The sequence below is a fragment of the Somniosus microcephalus genome, chromosome 25 (assembly GCF_052327205.1).
Source record: "Somniosus microcephalus isolate GS21.2 chromosome 25, FLI_Smic_1.0, whole genome shotgun sequence".
NCBI classification, from domain to species: Eukaryota; Metazoa; Chordata; class Chondrichthyes; order Squaliformes; family Somniosidae; genus Somniosus; species Somniosus microcephalus.
This window is the reverse complement of record NC_141011.1, coordinates 27,298,904-27,319,423: the sequence shown is the minus strand read 5'-3', so window position 1 is coordinate 27,319,423 and position 20,520 is coordinate 27,298,904. Positions and strand designations below refer to the sequence as shown.

The 20,520-nt window shown below is 49.5% G+C and overlaps 1 protein-coding gene across 1 annotated transcript in view; it reads right to left on the bottom strand.

Annotated features, from left to right (window-relative positions):
* Nucleotides 1–20,520, bottom strand: part of fhad1 (forkhead-associated (FHA) phosphopeptide binding domain 1) — a 125,713-nt gene that overhangs the window by 88,575 nt on the left and 16,618 nt on the right. Inside the window, exons 11-17 of the mRNA XM_085966937.1 lie at nt 19,321–19,428; nt 12,064–12,207; nt 8,100–8,292; nt 7,624–7,712; nt 5,721–5,858; nt 2,997–3,107; nt 1,831–1,920 (exon numbers count right to left, since the gene is read on the bottom strand). Coding sequence (XP_085823063.1) covers nt 1,831–1,920; nt 2,997–3,107; nt 5,721–5,858; nt 7,624–7,712; nt 8,100–8,292; nt 12,064–12,207; nt 19,321–19,428 — 873 coding nt within the window. The remainder of the gene's footprint in view (nt 1–1,830; nt 1,921–2,996; nt 3,108–5,720; nt 5,859–7,623; nt 7,713–8,099; nt 8,293–12,063; nt 12,208–19,320; nt 19,429–20,520) is intronic.

Below are 20,520 nucleotides of genomic sequence, written 5' to 3'. Positions count from 1 at the left end.
GGGGTTTATCCCTCAGCTTGTGGGCTTCCACTCAGTATTCAGCAGCTTTGGGCGTGTGTCCCCTTTCTCTGTATCAATCCTAAGAGTCAGAAGCTGCTGTATGGGGGCCGGGAGGAGCTGCAAGATTCACAAATCGTCCATCCGAGGATTGGGAATGCCAAACCGTCCAGCACTTCAAATGGGAATTTGTTAAATGAAGGGACACAGCCCTCACAAAACCGATACGGTGGAGGAAGGCCAGTCGGCTCCAGGGAGACTTGCCCGTGCTCCCCATTACAGTACCTAACTGTTTCTTCAATGGTTCCAGGGCTCCAGCCTCCGCTACCCTACCCCGGAAGCCCATCCACATGTGGATCCCTCTTTGTTTGAAGAAAGGCTTCCCGACGCCAGTCCTAAATCTCCCTTCTGTTGGTTTGACCCTGTGATCCCCCCCACAACCCCCGTCTTATGCTTGTGGTTTGCTTCTTGGCAGACTAATCTACTGGAATTTTTTGAGGATGTAACTGGTAGAATAGATAAGGGAGAACCAGTGGATGTGGTGTATTTGGACTTTCAGAAGGCTTTCGATAAGGTCCCGCATAAGAGATTAGCGTGTAAAGTTAAGGCACATGGGATTGGGGGTAAGGTACTGACTTGGATAGAGAACTGGTTGGCAGACAGGAAGCAAAGAGTTGGAATAAACGGGTCTTTTTCTGAATGGCAGGCAGTGAATAGTGGGGTACCGCAGGGATCGGTGCTAGGACCCTAGCTATTCACAATATATATTAATGATCTAGACGAGGGAACTAGATGTAATATCTCCAAGTTTGCAGACGACACAAAGCTGGGTGGGCGTGTGTGCTGTGAGGAGGATGCCGAGAAACTCCAGGATGATTTGGACAGGTTGGGTGATTGGGCAGATGCATGGCAGATGCAGTATAATGTGGATAAATGCGAGGTTATCCACTTTGGTGGCAAAAGCAAGGCGGCCAATTATTATCTGAACGGCAATAGATTGGGAGAAGGGGAAGTGCAATGAGACCTGGGTGTCCTTGTGCACCAGTCGCTGAAGGTAAGCATGCAGGTGCAGCAGGCGGTTAAGAAGGCAAATAGTATGTTGGCCTTCATAGCGAGAGGGTTCGAGTACAGGAGCAAGGATGTCTTGCTGCAGTTGTACAGGGCCTTGGTGAGACCACACCTTGAGTATTGTGTGCAGTTTTGGTCGCCTTATCTGAGGAAGGATGTTCTTGCCATGGAGAGAGTGCAGCGAAGATTCACCAGACTGATACCTGGGATGGCAGGAATGACATATGAAGAGAGATTGGGTCGATTAGGCTTATACTCGCTAGAGTTTGGAAGAATGAGAGGGGATCTCATTGAAACTTATACAATTCTAACAGGACCAGACAGACTAGATGCAGGAAGGATGTTCCCGATGGTGGGGGAGTCCAGAACCAGGGGTCACAGTCTAAGGATAAGGGGTAAGCCATTTAGGACAGAGATGAGGAGGAATTTCTTCACCCAGAGAGTGGTGAACCTATGGAATCCTCTACCACAGAAGGCAGTTGAGGCCAATTCATTAAATATATTCAAGAAGGAGTTAGATATATTTCTTAAGGCTAAAGGGATCAAGGGATATGGGGAGAAAGCAGGGACAGGGTACTGAGTTTGGATGATCAGCCAGGATCTCATTGAATGGCAGAACAGGCTCGAGGGGCCGAATGGCCTACTCCTGCTCCTATCTTCTATGTTTCTATGTTTCAAGTAGCATTTTGGATTTAGCGTTTCTATCCTGTTTATTATTTTAAATACCTCAGCTGAAAGCACCACGTGTGTGAGACGATCGCTTACCTCGACCTTCCTCGCGTTCTCGAGCGTTTGGCACGTGCTGTTCAGCTGCAGTTTCAAAGCCTCCGCCTCCTGACATTTCACCTTTGCACTCTGTGAACAAGGACACACAGGAGAAGTGGCATCACCGATCTCAATCAGAGACTCTGTCAGCTCACAGTGTTGAGCTTGGGAGGGTGAGATCCCACAGGCTGCTCTCAGAAAGTCTCCAAGAATCACGCCCTAGCCCCATTCTCCATGCACTGCTGCAACACACCACAGAACCCCACCCCATGCACTGCCACCACAGAACCCCACCCCATGCACTGCCGCCACAGAACTCCACCCCATGCACTGCTGCCACAGAAACCCACCCCATGCACTGCTGCCACAGAAACCCACCCCATGCACTGCTGCCACAGATCACATAACTCCACCCCATGCACTGCTGCCACAGATCCCCACCCCATGCACTGCTGCCACATCCCCACCCCATGCACTGCTGCCACAGATCACATAACTCCACCCCATGCACTGCTGCCACAGAAACCCACCCCATGCACTGCTGCCACAGATCACATAACTCCACCCCATGCACTGCTGCCACAGATCCCCACCCCATGCACTGCTGCCACAGATCACATAACTCCACCCCATGCACTGCTGCCACAGAACCCCACCCCATGCACTGCTACCACAGAACTCCGCCCCATGCACTGCTGCCACAGAAACCCACCCCATGCACTGCTGCCACAGATCCCCACTCCATGCACTGCTGCCACAGATCCCCACCCCATGCACTGCTGCCACAGAACTCCACCCCATGCACTGCTGCCACAGAACTCCACCCTATGCGCTGCTGCCACAGATCCCCAGCCCATGCACTGCTGCCACAAATCACATAACCCCACCCCATGCACTGCTGCCACAGATCCCCACTCCATGCACTGCTGCCACAGATCACAGAACCCCACCCCATGCACTGCTGCCAGACTGCAGCCTCAGCGCCCATGCATTGTTGCTAGCCAGGTTCCAGCTGCAGCTCCTACCCCAATGCACTGCTGCCAATCAGGCCCCCAGCTCCCCGTGCAGTATCAATCGGCCTCAGCCACATTTCCCAGACCCCCCCCCCCCCACCCATGTACTGCTGTCAATCAATGCCACCGGCTCTGTGTGCTGTGGACACCGACCTCACTCAGCTCTTTGAGACGGAGCTCAGTCTCCTCACGCCTCCTCTTCTCCTCCTCAGCTGTTTCCGTTCCCCTCTCCTTCTTCTCCAAAGCCACTGCCTCAGCCAGCTGCTGTGGGACACAGCACAGTCCATGAGTCTCACCCTTGCACACTAATACCTCTGCACACATTCACACCCCCTCTCACTTAAAGAAGCTTCACCCGAAGGCGCGTTCTGGCCTGAACAGCCATTCTAGCCCGCAGCAGCAGCCTGGTATCCCTGGGCTCCCAGCCTGCTTGGGCCCCTCCCTCTCACAGCCGGCTTCCCACGTGCTCTTGACGCGGAGGCAGCTGTGAATCCCGCTGGTGTCGGAATGATCTGTTGTGCGTTTTTCAATTCGGCTTTAGTTTCTCCGGCTGGCATTACCAATACTGCATGTTCTGTAAACCACAGCGGTCATCAGCCGGGGTACCCGCTCCTGAGCACAGCCCACTTACGGCACATACGTCCAAAAATCGATTCGGGGGAGGGTTGGCCGAGGCCCCGGATCAGGCTTTGCTGCGATGCCGTCACAGTCGAATAGCCCGTTGTTGCTCATCCATGGAAAAATTGCCAGCGGGAACCCCGGCAGCAATCAATGCCTTCGAGTCAGTTAGGGTGTCAGTGTGGCACCCCAGAGGTCCCGAGTTCAAACCCCACCACGGCGACTTGTGCAATCAAGGTCAATAAAATAACCATGAAAGTTGCCAGATTGGCGTGAAAATCCGACCAGTTCACGGACGCCTTTCAGGGGAGGGAAGCTGCCACCTCTACCCGGCGTGGCCTACAGGTGACGCCAGACCACACTGTGGTTGACCCTTAATGTCCTGGCATGACCTAGCAAGCAACCAGGTCAATAAATGTTGCCTAAATCTGGAGGAAAAAACCCACAGTAATTGGTTTAATAAGAACATAAGAAATAGGAGCAGGAGTCGGCCATTCGGCCCCTCGAGCCTGCTCCGCCATTCAATAAGATCATGGCTGATCTTCTACCTCATAATGTGGCTAAATGCGAGGTTATCCACTTTGGTGGCAAAAACAGGAAGACAGATTATTATCTGAACGGCAATAGATTGGGAAAAGGGGAAGTGTAACGAGACCTGGGTGTCCTTGTGCACCAGTCGCTGAAGGTAAGCATGCAGGTGCAGCAGGCGGTTAAGAAGGCAAATGGTATGTTGGCCTTCATAGTGAGAGCATTCGCGTACAGGAGCAAGGATGTCTTGCTGCAGTTGTACAGGGCCTTGGTCAGACCACACCTTGAGTATTGTGTGCAGTTTTGGTTGCCTTATCTGAGGAAGGATGTTCTTGCCATGGAGGGAGTGCAGCGAAGATTCATCAGACTGATACCTGGGATGGCAGGAATGATGTATGAAGAGAGATTGGGTCAATTAGGCTTATACTCGCTATAGTTTAGAAGAATGAGAGGGAATCTCATTGAAACTTATAAAATTCTGACAGGACTGCACAGACTAGATGCAGGAAGGATGTTCCCGATGGCGGGGAGTCCAGAACCAGGGGTCACAGCCTAAGGATAAGGGGTAAGCCATTTAGGACAGAGATGAGGAGGAATTTCTTCACCCAGAGAGTGGTGAACCTGTGGAATTCTCTACCACAGAAGGCGGTGGAGGCGAATTCATTAAATATATTCAAGAAGGAGTTAGGTACGATAGCAAAATACTGCGGATGTTGGAAATCCAAAATAACAACAGAAAATGCTGGAAAAACTCAGCAGGTCAGGCAACATCCGTGGACAGAAATTTGAGTTGACGTTTCGGGTCGAACCCTTCTTCAAAACTGGAAAGAAAAGATGGATCGGAGGCAGGGCTGCAATCGGACAAAAGAATAAAAGAAACAAAAGAAGTAAAAAAGAGACAATGAAAGGTGTTAGAAGCTAGACGAGATGGTAATAGGCTGAGATTAGGTGTAAAGTGTACTGGCAGGGCAAGGGATAGCTGCCAGGCGTGAGAGCGAAACAAAAGGAGGGGGGGGGGGGAAGGAGTGGAAAAATTACAAGTAAAAATGTAATAGGGGCCGAGGTTATGATCTGAAATTGTTGAACTCGATATTGAGTCCGGAAGGCTGCAGAGTGCCTAATCGGAAGGAGGTGCTGTTCCTCGAGTTTACGTCGAGCTTCCGTGGAACAATACAAGAGGCCAAGGACGGTGAGGTCCGAGTGGGAATGGAGCGGTGAATTAAAATGACAGGCGACCGGAAGCTCGGGGTCACCCTTACGGACTGAACAGTGGTGTTCCGCAAAGCGGTCACCCAATCTGCGTTTGGTCTCCCCAATGTAGAGGAGACCGCATCGTGAGCAGCGAATACGTATTTCTTAAGGCTAAAGGGATCAAGGGATATGGGGAGAAAGCAGGGACAGGGTACTGAATTTGGATGATCAGCCATGATCTCATTAAATGGCGGAACAGGCTCGAGGGGCCGAATGGCCTACTCCTGCTCCTATCTTCTATGTTGCTATATGTTTCTATCTCCACTTTCCCACCCTATCCCCATATCCCTTGATTCCCTTCGTGCTCAAAAATCTATTGATCTCTGTCTTGAATATACTCAATGACTGAACATCCACCACCCTCTGAGTGAAGATGTCAAGTTTAAAATGGGACAGCACAGGGACAAGCAGAATATTGTCTTGGAACCATGCAGACCTATTCCAGCACTGGGAATAAAATTCAGGCTGGTGACTCCTTACCAGGTCGTGCTGCTCCCGAGCCTCTGCCTGCGATCGTCTAATCTCCTCCACCATCTGTCGCTCACACTCCGCCCTCAGCTCGGTCAGCTGCTCCTGTCTCTCGCAATCCCAGGAGTTCCGTGTCCGATCCATTTGTTCCTGTGGGGATACGTTAATCCATTAGGTCATGCAGAGCACGGGTCGGGGGTAGGGTTGGCAACAATGCTCCCCGCTGAGGTGCGCGCACGTGCCGTAATCTGAAAGGTCCCGCGCAGGCCGCTCACTGGTTTTTACTCTGCAAATACCGCGCATGCCCAGATATTTAAAGGGACAGAACAAAGTACGGCTCAGAGGGAACATTGGTTGCCACTCTCCAGGTTGAGCTGGAGTCTCCAGGAATTAAAGATTAATCTCCACGGCATCCCTGTGAGCAACCTGGGAGAAAAAAAATCCTTGGGACATTAAAAAGAATTATGTTTTTTTTTAATTTTCTGTGAACACTTTCATTTATTGGTTATAAAAATGTTGGAGATGGGGGAGAAAAGGCTGTTTGACCGGGTGGGGCGGTTGGAGGCGTGAGGTCATGTGATGAAGCTGCCAGGAATAGGCCCGACCAGAGCTGGCAACCCGAGTCAGGGATTTTTCTTCCAGCCCGCAGTTCATCCCGAGGACCAAGGATCCAAGAACAATGCACAGGTGCTAGCTCAGGCCACTCAGTGATGTTACAAATATTAAATTCCCCTGATGGCTCAGTGAGCAAGCGCACCATCCAGTGTGGAGCAGAGGCAGGAAAGGTCTCAGATTCCAGTCCCGGTCTGTGCTGAGTCAGCTGGGGGCAGCAATCAGAGCATGACCATTGGCCCTAGTGCAGCCGAGGGCGAGAAAGAAAGATAAAATCACGATTCCAGCTCCTGATCACTGTGCAGTGACTCTTGCTAGAAAATGTGAAGTGTAGCCATCAGGTGAGGACATGTATCAGTGAGTGTATTGGGTCCTGGTTGATGCGTGGGTGGGTGTATTGGGTCCTGGTTGATGCGTGGGTGGGTGTATTGGGTCCTGGTTGATGCATGGGTGGGTGTATTGGTTCCTGGTTGATGCGTGGGTGGGTGTATTGGTTCCTGGTTGATGCGTGGGTGGGTGTATTGGTTCCTGGTTGATGTGTGGGTGGGTGTATTGGTTCCTGGTTGCTGTGTGGGTGGGTGTATTGGTTCCTGGTTGATGTGTGGGTGGGTGTATTGGTTCCTGGTTGATGCGTGGGTGGGTGTATTGGTTCCTGGTTGATGCGTGGGTGGGTGTATTGGGTCCTGGTTGATGTGTGGGTGGGTGTATTGGTTCCTGGTTGCTGTGTGGGTGGGTGTATTGGGTCCTGGTTGATGTGTGGGTGGGTGTATTGGTTCCTGGTTGATGCGTGGGTGGGTGTATTGGGTCCTGGTTGATGTGTGGGTGGGTGTATTGGGTCCTGGTTGCCGCGTGGGTGGGTGTATTGGGTCCTGGTTGCTGTGTGGGTGGGTGTATTGGTTCCTGGTTGATGCGTGGGTGGGTGTATTGGGTCCTGGTTGATGTGTGGGTGGGTGGGTGTATTGGGTCCTGGTTGATGTGTGGGTGGGTGTGTTGGGTCCTGGTTGCCGCGTGGGTGGGTGTATTGGGTCCTGGTTGCCGCGTGGGTGGGTGTATTGGGTCCTGGTTGCTGTGTGGGTGGGTGTATTGGGTCCTGGTTGATGTGTGGGTGGGTGTATTGGTTCCTGGTTGATGTGTGGGTGAGTGTATTGGTTCCTGGTTGATGTGTGGGTGGGTGTATTGGTTCCTGGTTGATGTGTGGGTGAGTGTATTGGTTCCTGGTTGATGTGTGGGTGGGTGTATTGGTTCCTGGTTGTGAATATGGGTGTGTTGCCAGTTGCTGACCGAGGGTTTTGCCTATTCTTACACAATCTCCGCGTTGCACCTGCAATGTCTTTATCTGCTCCTCTGCCATGTGAAGTTTCTCCTGCAGCCGCTGAACATATCCACCGATTCCTGCACAGAAACAAAGAGAGAGAGGCTGACATGGTCAACGCACCGTCCCCGTTCGAAACACCGATTCATTTTTAACTTTTATCTCCACCCTCTGCCCCAGGACAGCTACGGCGCGGGTTGGATGCAGAGTAAAGCTCCCTCTACACTGCCCCATCAATATGCCTAAGCACTACCCTCAGAGAAGGGCTCCTCCAGCGTGACACTTCTCCATTTCCCGCACCAGCCTACTCCGAGTGAGGCTGCCAATTTAGTTCTGAATGAGGGGCGGTTTTGGTGCGGAGGGACCCGTGCCCGACGGGGCTGGGGCTGAACTCAGGTCCCAGTGCCAGTGTCTGATGCCCTGAGCCACCCAGTCCACCCTACAGTGTTAGTGAATGACATCGTCACCTCCTTCACAGCTCGATGCATCTATCCCAGCATCCAATAGGCTCTGCTCCGACAGCTGTTGCCAGGACAACGCGCTACTTAAAATGCCAGCGGCAGCTTTCTGCACCCACAGAAGAGTCTGGTCAACGGAGAGTTCTTGGAGCGTCTCCAGCTCTTTCTTCGCACAGCTCCCGAAGCCAGTCTGCAGATGAGCCTGGTGATAAATACAATCACAGCCTGTGTAAGATATTGCAGTCACTCCTGCCAACACCACTCCAACCTCTGTGGCCTGTAGAAACAGCTCAGGCGTAAACGTGCGGGGCAAGTAGAAGCGAACGTCCGTGACTGACGGCCTGATTCAGGCTGTTCACCGGCACAGTGCTGACACGTTGTTAACAGGACAAACAAAAACACCATGCACGTCAAAAAATAATGAGCATGCTTCGTCGAGCAGCAGCCGCTCACAGTCTCTGAACCTATCAATCTCACGGGCTGAGTTGTCACAATCGCTGAACCTAACCCTTGTCTTCAAGCCCACGTGGAAATGAGGCTATTGCTTGAGGAAAGATAGGTGTCATTGTAGGCAGTATAGATGAAACAACAACAACTTGTATTTATATAGCGCCTTTAACGTAGTAAAACATCCCAAGGCACTTCACAGGAGTATTCTAAGACAAAAAATTGACACCGAGCCACATAAGGAGAAATTAGGGCAAAAAGGTAGGTTTTAAGGAGCCTCTTCAAGGGGGAAAGAGAGGTAGAAGTGGAGAGGTTTAGGGAAGCATAAAATTACAAAGAGATACTAAGATTAAGTGAATGGGCAAAATTGTGGCAAATGGATTTCAATGTAGGCAACTGTGAGGTCATCCACTTTGGACCTAAAAAGGATAGAACAGGGTACTTTCTAAAAGGTGAAAGGCTAAAAACAGTGGAGGCCCAAAGAGACTTGGGGGTCCAGGTGCATAAATCATTAAAATGTCATGAACAGGTACAGAAAATAATCAAAAAGGCTAATGGAATGCTGGCCTTTATATCTCGAGGACTAGAATACAAGGGGGTAGAAGTTATGCTGTACTATACAAAACCCTGGTTAGGCCACACCTGGAGCACTGGGAGCAGTTCTGGGCACCACACTTTAGGAAGGATATATTGGTCTTGGAGGGAGTGCAGCGCAGGTTTACCAGAATGATACCCGGACTTCAAGGGTTAAGTTACGAGGAGAGATTACACAAATTAGGGTTGTACCCCCTCAAAGTTAGAAGGTTAAGGGGTGATCTGATCGGTGTTTTCAACATATTAAGAGGAACCGATAGGTTAGACTGGGAGAATCTATTTCCGCTGGTTGGGGAGTCTAGGACTAGGGGGCAGAGTCTAAAAATTAGAGCCAGACCTTTCAGGAGTGAAATTAGGAAACACTTCTACACACAAAGGGTGGTAGAAGTTTGGAACTCTCTTCTGCCAGCGCCAATTAATGCTGGGTCAATTGTTAATTTTAAATCTGAGAGTGATGGCTTTTTGTTCACCAAAGGTATTAAGGGATATAGGGCAAAGGCGGGTATATGGAGTTAGGCTGCAGATCAGCCATGATCTCACTGAATGGCGGAACAGGTTCGAGGGGCTAAATGGCCTCCTCCTGTTCTTACTTTAGAGTGTTAGCTGTGGCTCAGTCAGAAGGTTGTGGGTTCAAGTCCCACTCCAGAGACTTGAGCACAAAAATCTATGCTGACACTCCAGTGCAGTACTGAGGGAGTGCTGCACTGTCGGAGGTGCCATCTTTCAGATGAGACGTTAAACCGAGGCCTCATTTGCTCTCTCAGGTGGACGTAAAAGATCCCACAGCACTATTTCGAAGAAGTGCAGGGGAGTTATCCCCGGTGTTCTGGCCAATATTTATCCCTCAATCAACATTACTAAAAAAAAAACAGATAATCTGGTCATTATCACATTGCTGTTTGTGGGAGCTTGCTGTGCGCAAATTGGCTGCCGCGTTTCCCACATTACAACAGTGACTACACTTCAAAATATACTTAATTGGCTGTAAAGCGCTTTGGGACGTCCGGTGGTCGTGAAAGGTCTTTCTTCCTTTAAAAAAAAACAGGAACAATGGGGTAGAATTCGACTTTGTAAGATAGTGTAAAACGGGCGATAGTGAGTCGGCAGCCCATTGTGCATCACTCCCCATTTTTATTTCCATTAACTTGAATGGAAACAAAGGGCAACACTATCATACAAAGCCAAAATCCATCCGAGTGTGTGAATAACAGGGACTGATATTCAAATGTCCTGCTGTCTTTAGATAGATGCCCTGGGGTAGGGAAACACTTTGGGCTGGATTTTACCAGCCCTGAGGAGGCGGGACTGCTGGGAAAATCAAAAAGAACCCACCTCCAAACAACCTTCCCGGGAGTCGGGTCTCCGAATTGCGCAGGGACCCGACTCCTAGCAGCGGGAAGAGGATTATAGCCACTTAACTGCCTGTTAACAGGTAGTTAACAGGCAGTTAACAGGCTTTTTCCCCATTTTGAGACTTCTGCGGGCTTCCCGACATCGGGGAACCCCGCCAGGGTAAGTGAGGCATGCTGTGGGTCTGTTGTAATGTTTGTGTATAGATGACAGCTGCAGGAGTGGTGTGAAGGTTGCAATGGGACACTGGTGAGTATCAGAGGCAAGGAAATGTTAGGAAAGTCATTTTTAATGTGTTTAGATTTTTCTGTAGGTGACAAACTTTGAAGTGTTTGTGTGGCCTCACCTGATTGGGAGAAGTGAAAGATCGCTTCTGTACCCTCACCTGCAGCTGCCATCTGTTTTATCCTAAGGAGAGAGTCATTGGAGAGCCTGGGTGTAAGGGCTCACCTTTGTAAAGTGATTGTCAGTGTTTGACAGCACCTCAGTGGAAAGCTGTGATGATTTTCCACTCCCAGTTGGGTTGTTAACGATCTGGACTGTGCTGTCACAGCGAGAAGAGAAACGCACAGCGAGAGTAAACACCCCGGTTGCAAATGACGCCTATTTTCCAGCAGTCAATTATGGATCAGCTTTAGTGATGTCTGGGTGTAGGCTGCCCAATCAGCCTACCAGCTGGAGATGGTGCAAGTGGGAGGCCCAGGGGAAACATTATTAACTGCTGTCTTGTGGGTTCAGTGCAGCACTGAGCCACGCAGACCAGCAGATCCTTGGGTTCCTGTTCCCACTTTCTTTGTACATTTTGCTATTCCCATACTGAACAACTATATCCTTGGGTTCAACCCCGGGTCTGATCTCAGTAGGGCCAGCAGTAGAGGAGCTAAAACTGGTTGAGGGGATGGAAAACAGGCCAGGGTCCTCGCTCCTGCTCACTCTCCAGTGTATGAATAGGGCCGATAGCGAGCAACTATTTCCTCTCGTGGGTGAGTCAGAACAATGGGGCATAACCTTAAAATTAGAGCTAGGATGCCCGGGGATGACGACAGGAAGCACTTCATACAAAGGGTAGTGGAAATCTGGAACACTCTCCCCCCAAAAAGCTGTTGAGGCTGGAGGTCAATTGAAAATGTCAAAACTGAGATTGATAGATTTTTGTTGGGTGAGGGTATTAAGGGGTATAGAGCCAAGGCAGGTGGATGGAGTTGAGATACAGATCAGCCATGATCAAATTGAATGGCGGAACAGGCCCGAGGGGCTGAATGGCCTCCTCCTGTTCCTATGTATGGACGTTGGATCTTGACTTTTGACTTGAATGGGCTCACACATGAAGAATGGACTCAAGGTGAGACCTCAGAGTGACCCCTAGCACGGAATCAACACCCTCAAATGTTGCAAGGGTCTCTCAGGACTAAAGCTGTGCAATCTGTACAAAGATTCCTTGAGCTGAGAAGGCCCAGCTCATTCAGGTCAGGAGTTCCTGAATTGCAACCCCGAGGTTCCTAATCAAGCAGCCCCTTTGGGCGGTCAACAGCTTCCTGCAGGATGACCGTGCGGCAGACACAGGTGCTTTGTGACCCCTTACCACGCTCTCTTCCAGCGCTCTCCTCAGTCCCTCCGCGTTGGTGCACCGCTCCTCCTGCTCCAAGACTTTAAAATCCAGCTCCTCCTGCAGTTTCTCCTTGAACTCCGCCCGCTCGTCAATAATCTGCTTCATCTGCTCAATCACCTGCCGACAAGCAACACAGAGAACGAGATTGATTGAGAGCTGATCGGTACTGTCAGTCAGGGAGCTATAGTACAGGGTGGCGAAAGACTTGGGCTTTATACATTCATTCAAAAGTCAAAGTGCTCATGCCTCCCTGGCTCAGTGTGTAGTTGCACTGCTGATTGTGCTCCTGAGCTATAAAGACCAGAAGGTCCCAGCCCTGGTCTGCACTGAGTTAACTGGCCTCAGCCAGGACAGGTGTATGGCTGCTACAACTGGCCTCAGCACCCCTGGGTTAGGGAAGGTGGGAGAAATCCAGGGGTTTACTATCCAGTGACCCACTGCTGGAAATGTGTGTGTGAGAGAGAGAGAGAGAGAGAGAGAGAGAGAGAGAGAGATATGGATTTTGCCAGCCCTATGGAGGCAGGACTGCCGGTAAAGTTACAGAAAGTGGGGGCAGCTGGCAAACCCGTCCCCATCCCGTCTCCGTGCCCTTTTGCTAGGAGGCGGGAAGCCTTCCTGACCCGGGTCCAGTCTCCTCGAGGCGGGAAAGGGATTAAATCCTTTTAAAAAGGATTAGTCCCATTTTACCTTTTCAAGTGCAGGCTTCCCAACCTCGGAGAACCCCGCCGGGGTGGAGGAGTCGAGGAGGTGGTCTGCGGGGGTCGGAGGGGTCTGAAAGTGCAATGTAACGGTGAGTGATGGGTGCAAGTGTGGACTGGTAAGTATGTGAGGTGAGTGTAAAGTGTTAGAAAATGTTCACTTACCGTTGTTTCTGCCTACAGCCTTCAGCGCTCTGGATCTGGAGTCCCGACATCTTCATTGTAGATTTCACAGACTGGCTGTTGGATCCTCTGAACCAACAGTCATCTGATTTCTACAAAGTAGAAAGGTTTGATGAATCCTGAACACAAGGGCTCATCAAACTACACAGAATGTCAGTATTTGACAGCTTCACAGAGCTGTCAAACGCTGACATTTACTCTTTCAAGAAATCTTTACAGATGGCACGTCAGACGTTGACGTGCTCTGTCAGTGACTTCCCCCTAATTGGCCTGCTGAGCCCACTGGGTCAATCAAGGAAAATCCCGCTGGTTGGCCAGAAAATGATGGAGGTGGGACCGAGACCTGGCAAGCAGCAGTCCCGCCTCCAGCACATCTCTATTCAGAAAATCCAGCCCAGTATGTGTGTGTGAGAGAGAGAGAGAGAGAGAGTGTGTGTGTGAAAGAGTGTGCGAGTGTGTGTGAGAGAGCGAGAGAGAGTGTATGTGTATGAGTGTGAGAGAGAGTGTGTGAGTATGAGTGTGTGAGAGAGAGATGGAGTGTGTGTGTGTGCGCGAGAGTGCGAGTGCGAGTGCGCGAGTGAGGAGTGCGAGTGAGGAGTGCGAGTGAGGAGTGCGAATGAGGAGTGCGAGTGAGGAGTGCGAGTGAGTGAGAGAGTATGAGTGTGTGTGAGAGAGACGGAGAGAGTGTGTGTGTGTGAGAGTGTGTGTGTGTGTGTGTGTGTGAGCGAGAGAGTGCGAGTGTGTGAGAGAGTGTGAGAGAGTGTGAGAGAGTGTGAGAGAGAGTGAGAGTGAGTGAGTGTGAGTGTGTGAACACATCAGGATCTGGCTTGGGTGTGATGCCTCCCATGGTTAAATATACTGCTGTTATATATCTCACGTGGACAGTTGGTGAGTTAGCCAGGGCGGCTGGTGCCTGTGGAACTGCACGCTGGAAGGAATCAGCACTTTCAGGAGGGGACAGAAGAAAAACGAGGGGAAAACAGCGCCCTGGAGTTTTTTCTCGAGTGAAATTTAATATGTGGCGCACAGGATATGGCGGTGGGAATGTACAGCGTCACCAAATGATCGGTAAGGGTCTGTGCCCACAACCCGATCAGTTGTTCAGTTTCCAATCTCAGCCCAGCAATAAAGGAACGGAGCAGAGGCTTCCACTGAAACAGTGAGGGATACTGGAGGGAGCTAACCCCCTCCTCCACCCCCCCGAGCCACTCTAATGCTCCCTCCTAGGGCCAGTCTAGGCTCCGTTCGCAAGAACAGGGAGTAGGACTCCAGCCAGTATTCTTCAACAGGGAATGCATGTGGTGAAAGATTTTTATTTTTTAAATTGGAGTAGGATCAAAGGGAGTTCTCTCACTTTCAAATTAACATCAAAAGCAAAAGGTAAAACCAAAATGCTGGAAATCTGAAATAAAAGTGCTGGAAATGCAGAGCAGGTCCATCGACATCTAGGTACCAGAAAAGACATGTCAACGTTTGGTGTGGGGCCCTTCATCAGAACCGACAGCCTCGATCTCCTGTGTGGGCTGGTAATGCACTGGAGGAGTTCTGTCGCGGCCAACGCACCCCAGCAACTCTCGCAAACAGGAGGAGACCCTTTGACCCACCTGCTAAACTTATTGTAAGTAACGGGTTTGACCGTCCTCTCCATTCAAGCTCTTTCAGCAATAAAGTATTAGACCCTCCATCTCGGCCACCACATAATGGAATACTGCACACGGAGGCCTTGTGCAGAAGCTCCTCAGCAAAAGATACCATTTATTTTCTAAAGCTGGTGCATATTTTCTTCCTATATTTCCATTCTTGCTATTTTTCCTGCGTCTGATATTTTGTGACCAGTCCCAACTCTTCTCTATCTGCCTCACCTGCGCCGGTTCTGTTGCAGTTTTTTTGACGAGTGCCATGCTAACTTTGGGGCAGGTTTAAACATCCCATCTCATAACCCAAAATGGTAGCAGCACAAAGCAAGGAACCGGTGGGGGGCAACAGCAGAAAGGAATGGAGAGGAGACGGGAACAAAAGGAAGCAAAGACACCATAACACGCCTGATGTAATAAAACTCACTACACACTTGGTTTGAGTATAAAGCAAGGCTTTAATCAACTTGTTTCAGAACATGGAGGTCTAGTTGTACTTCACTAGTTCCTGTTTACAAAATGTCCCTGGGCAAGCTGGGCCCATGCCCGAGTATTTATACTCCTTGGACGGCGCCACCAGCTGGCCGTCCAGTGTTATTTCATGAGTCTTTCTTCATGGATCGTAAGATTCATAATGACGCCAAAACTGCTACACCTGCAAATGGGAACTGACGTTTAGGAAATTACTGGCGCAATTACTGCTACCAACAGCAAGAGGAAATAAAGACTTGTATTTATAGACAGCCTCATCATTTTTCTCAGAAACTAGATTGATTCCTGGGATGAGAGGGCTGTCCTATGAGGAGAGATTGAGCCTATACTCTCTGGAGTTTAGAAGAATGAGAGGTGATCTCATTGAAGCATACAAGATTCTGAGGGGGATTGACAGGGTAAATATAGAGAGTAGGTTTCCCCTGGCTGGAGAGTCTAGAACTAGGGGGCATAGTCTCAAGAAAAGGGGTCGGCCATTTAGGACTGAGATGAGGAGGAATTTCTTCACTGAGAGGGTTGTGAATCTTTGGCATTCTCTACCCCAAAGGGCTGTGGATGCTGAGTCGTTGAGTATATTCAAGGCCGAGATAGATAGATTTTTGGACTCTAGAAAATCAAGGGATATGGGGATCGAGCAGGAAAGTGGAGTTGAGGTCAAAGATCAGCCATGATCTTACTGAATAGCGGAGCAGGCTCGAGGAGCCATATGGCCGACTCCTGCTCCTAATTCTTATGTTCTTATTTCAAAATGCTACACATACAATGAGTTACGTTGAAGTGCAATGACTATTATGTAGGCTCACTGCAAGATCAAGTTTCCACTGAACCTATTTTGACTCCAGTATATTGCCAAAGTGTGCAAGTCTTTAAGTTATTTAATTCAAAAATACAATTTAATCATTAATCAGACATTTACTGGAAGAAAACAAAGATTAAACATGTGTGACGGCAACATGCACCAGCAGGTCAGTCAATGAGCTACTCTGCCTCATTCCTTTAACTGCTTCAGACAAGTAGCCCCGGGAATTATTCAGCTTGTGGAAAAGTTATTGCTCCGTAAAGTGTTTTCACTTCAATTTCTTTGTGAGTTTTGAATTCATTTTTTTTTGCTTTTTTAATTTCAATTTTCATGCCTGAAGGCATCGACTCTGGATAGAGCAGCACCTCAGCTAAGTGGCCACTCGTCATGCACGAACCTGGACAGTCAGTGTTGACGATCTTTTCACCCATGGGCAGCAGCACAGCAAAGTCTGACAATGTCCAGAATTTCCAGAAGGAGTCAGTGGGTAATGATCACGAAGAAAGACTTGCATTTCTATAGCACCTTTCACGACTTCAGGACATCCCAAAGCACTTTACAGCCAATAAAGTACTTTTTGAAGTGTCGTCACTGTTGTAATGTAGGAGACGCGGCAGCCAATTTGCGCACAGCAAGCTCCCACAAAGAGCAATGAGATAATGACCAGATAATCTGTTTTAGAGATGTTGGTTGAGGGATAAATATTGGCCAGAATTCCAGGGAGAACTCCCCTGCTCTTCTTCCAATAGTGCCATGGGATCTTTTACATCCACCTGAGAGAGCAGAGGGGGCCTCGGTTTAACGTCTCATCTGAAAGGCAGCACCTCCGTCAGTGCAGCACTCCCTCAGCACTGCACTGGGAGTGTCAGCCTAGATTATGTGCTCAAGTCTCTGGAGTGGGACTCGAACCCACAACCTTCTGACTCAGAGGCGAGTGTGCTATCCACTGAGCCAAGGAGCCGGAACCCTTGCTGATTTCTCCATTCCTAACCAGAGGTCAATCACAGCACCCCTACCGGCACCCCAGCACAAAGCAGGAATCAAACCTGGGAGCTTCCAAGCCTGTACGGTTCAGCTACTCACTCCCTTAACCAGCTGAACCCTCAGAGGTGCAGTAATAATGAAGTGGTGTAAAACACAAAGTGCCACTGCAGGCAAAGGCTAACGGCTGCTGGTGGCGAGACTTGCTATCGGGGGGGTCACCATTTCACTCTGGCTTCGGGCAGGCTTAGTGCAATACAGGCCAGCAGCGTGATTTGGACACATTGCAGCTGTGTGTGTTTATAACTGCAGTCACTGCACGTGGGTAGCTGGCCTGGTGTTGCTGAATCTGCCACTCAGGGAAATTCAACGCAATCAACTGAACCAGAAGTGGAAGTGGTTTCTCAGTGTGAACGGGGTGTTAAGTGATCACTGATGAGTTGGCCAGATACGTGTAACTCAGATTATTGGACTGGGGTCGCCATGCTCACTGTGATTTGATCTTTCCTCTGGCCCTTGTACAGCACTAAGCAACTGAACTCATTGTTACTATAACAGGGACCCACCTGCTGATCTGAAACTGCCTCTTTAGGAGGTCGGACTCCGGGAGCAGAGTATGTGGTCTGCGTGATTCGACTTCGGAATCGCTCCAACTGCGTAAGTACAACAGGACGTTTTAGGATGACGTGGGGAGATGTAGTTAAGTTCATTATTACAGCTGAATTGCCAAGCAGATCTCAACCTGATACAAGCACATTCCTCACCAGGTTAAATTACAGACTGCTACAGTGCTGAAAGCTCTACTTGCAACTGTCAGTTTAGCTCAGTTGGTTGCACTGTGGCCTTGAGTTAGAAGATGGCGGAGTTCAAGCCCCACTCCAGGACTTGAGCACATAATCCAAGCTGACACTCCAGTGAAGTACTGAGGGAGTGCTGCATTGTTGGAGGTGCCAGCCTTCAGATGAAACACCAAACTGAGGCCCCCATCTCCTGTAATGCTGATTCACGTGGACATTAAAGATACATGGCAATATTTGAAGAGGATCAGGGAGTTGTTCTGATGTCCTGACCAACATTGTTCCTTCAACCATCACCACTTAAATATTCAGAATTGTGCTCACTGTGGGATGTGCAAACTGGCTGCCACATTGACCCATTTAACAACAGAGAAAAATAATTCATTGGATGCAAAATACTTCGGGACACCCTGACAGATGTAATAAGGCGTTATATAAATGCAAACTCTTTCTTTCCCAATGATGACTGATAGGGCATGACTAGATGTGACCCAAAGTTTACTGGTCAATGACATGTAACCTCGTTCAAAGGGTGACAGGCAACTCAACATGCCCCGCCCCACGTCAATTACTGTGTCTTATCAGCCGAGGTCCAATTAGACCGCCATGAGTCTTGTTTGTGAGCAGATGCATATCTGCCGATAAGAAAACAGGTGGCCCTTACATGGAACCTATGGGGGCCACGTAGACAACACCTTGGTTAATGTCTCATTTGAAGATGCCGCCTCCAACAATGCAACGCCACCTCAGCACTGCACTGCAGCCTTGACTATGTGCTCAAGTCCTGATGTGTATAAAAGTGATAACAGCTTGCATTTATATAGTGCCTACATAGTAAAAAGTCCCAAAGCACTTCACAGGGATGTTATCAGACAGAATGTGACGCCAAGCCACATAAAGAACTATTAGAACGGGCGAGCAAGAGGTTAGTTGTGAGGTGTAGAGGGGCGGAGAGGTTTAGGGAGGGAATTCAAGGGCTTAGGGTCTAGACAGCTGAAAGCACAGCCGCCAATGGTGGAGCAATGAAAATCAGGGATGCACAAGAGGCCAGAGTTAGAGGAGCAGAGATATCTCAGGGGGTTGTTGGGACGTTTTACTACGTCAAAGGCACTATATAAATGCAAGCTGTTGTTGTTGGTTTAAGGGCTGGAGGCGGTTACAGAGATGAGGAGGAGCGAGGCCATGGAGGGATTTGAACACAAGGATGAGAATTTTAAAATCGAAGTGTTGCCGGACCGGGAGCCAATAGATCAGCGGGCACAGGGGTGATGGGTGAACAGGACTTGGTGCGAGTTAGGACACGGGCAGGAGAGTTTTGGATGAACTCAAGTTTATGGAGGGTGGAAGGCCGGCCAGAAGAGTATTGAGTAAAAAATGACAGTAAGGTAAATCGACTGGGCTGATCATTCAGCTCGTGCTCGGGACACAGCGCTCCTTCTGACCCAGAACCACCAACTGAGCCAAGCTGGCATGTTGGCTGCGCTCAGCTCCCGTCGGCCCTGGATGACACTGGCCGATCCTGCAGTGTGGGTCTTGAAGCCGCTCCCACTCCGGCCTTCCCCAGCAGTCGGCCCCAGTCCCACAGGTTTCAGGTGTGAATCTGAGCTTGTAAACCTCAGCGTAAACACGGCAGCTCGTTCTCTTACCTTGGCCTGGGCCTGCTCCAGGTCCACCCTCACCAGCCGCTCCCTTCGGCCCATCTCCTGCAGCAGTAGCCTGGTCCTCTCCAGCTCGTCCTGGAGCTGCTCCTGGGCCTGAAACAAAAATAACCCCATTTCAGTAAACTAGCTCAAAATAAGCCAAGAAAGCAGGAGAAGGAACGGAAGATGTAAAGAAAGAGTTGCATTTACGCAGCGCCTTATCAGAAATGTCTCAAACCACTTCACATATAAGCAGCCATTTCATGGACAAGGTTGCACAAACAGCAATGAGATGAATGCCCAGTTATTCTGTTTCTGGAGGAATGATGGCCAGGACACCGGGAGACCTTCCTGCTCTTCTTCAAACACTGCCATGAGATCATTAATATCCACCTGAAGCACCAGAATAGGTAGCTAGGATCTTAGTTTAACATCGCATCCAAAAGATGGCACTTCCGGCAATGCAGCACTCCCGCAGTACTGAACTGGAAGTGTCGGCCTAGATTAATTGCTCAAGTCCTGGTTGGAAACCATCAGCTTTTGACTTAAAAACAACAGAACCAAGCTGACAACTATATTTAAATTAGTAAAAATGACATTTAGAGCAGAACTTGTGTACTTGGATACTAGGCTGGGACACTTGGAATGCTAGAGGAATGATCTTCAATGGGAGAGATACAGTAGCAGAGGGATAAGCTTCAATAGGAGAGTTGGAGTACTAGAGAGATGAGCTTTGACGAGAGAGTTAGAATATCCGAGGGATGAGGTCTAATCGGAGAGTTGAGGTACTAGAGGGATACGGTTTGTTAGGCTTTTAATGTTCTTCACTTTTCATGCCATGCTGACGACACCCAGCTCTACCTCACTACCTCTTCTCTCGATCCCTCCACGGTCTCTAAATTGTCAGACTGCTTGTCTGACATATAGTTCTGGATGAGCAAAAACTTTCTCCAGTTAAATATTGGGAAGACCGAAGCCATTGTTTTCGGTCCCTGCCACAAACTCCGTTCCCTAGCCACTGACTCCATCCCTCTCCCGAACATTTGTCTGAGGCTGAACCAGACTGTTCGCAACTTTGGTGTCATATTTGACCCTGAAATGAGCTTCTGACCACATATCAGTGGCATAACTAAGTCCGTCTATTTCCACCTCCGTAACATCGCCCGTCTCCACCCTTGCCTCAGCTCATCCGCTGCTGAAACCCTC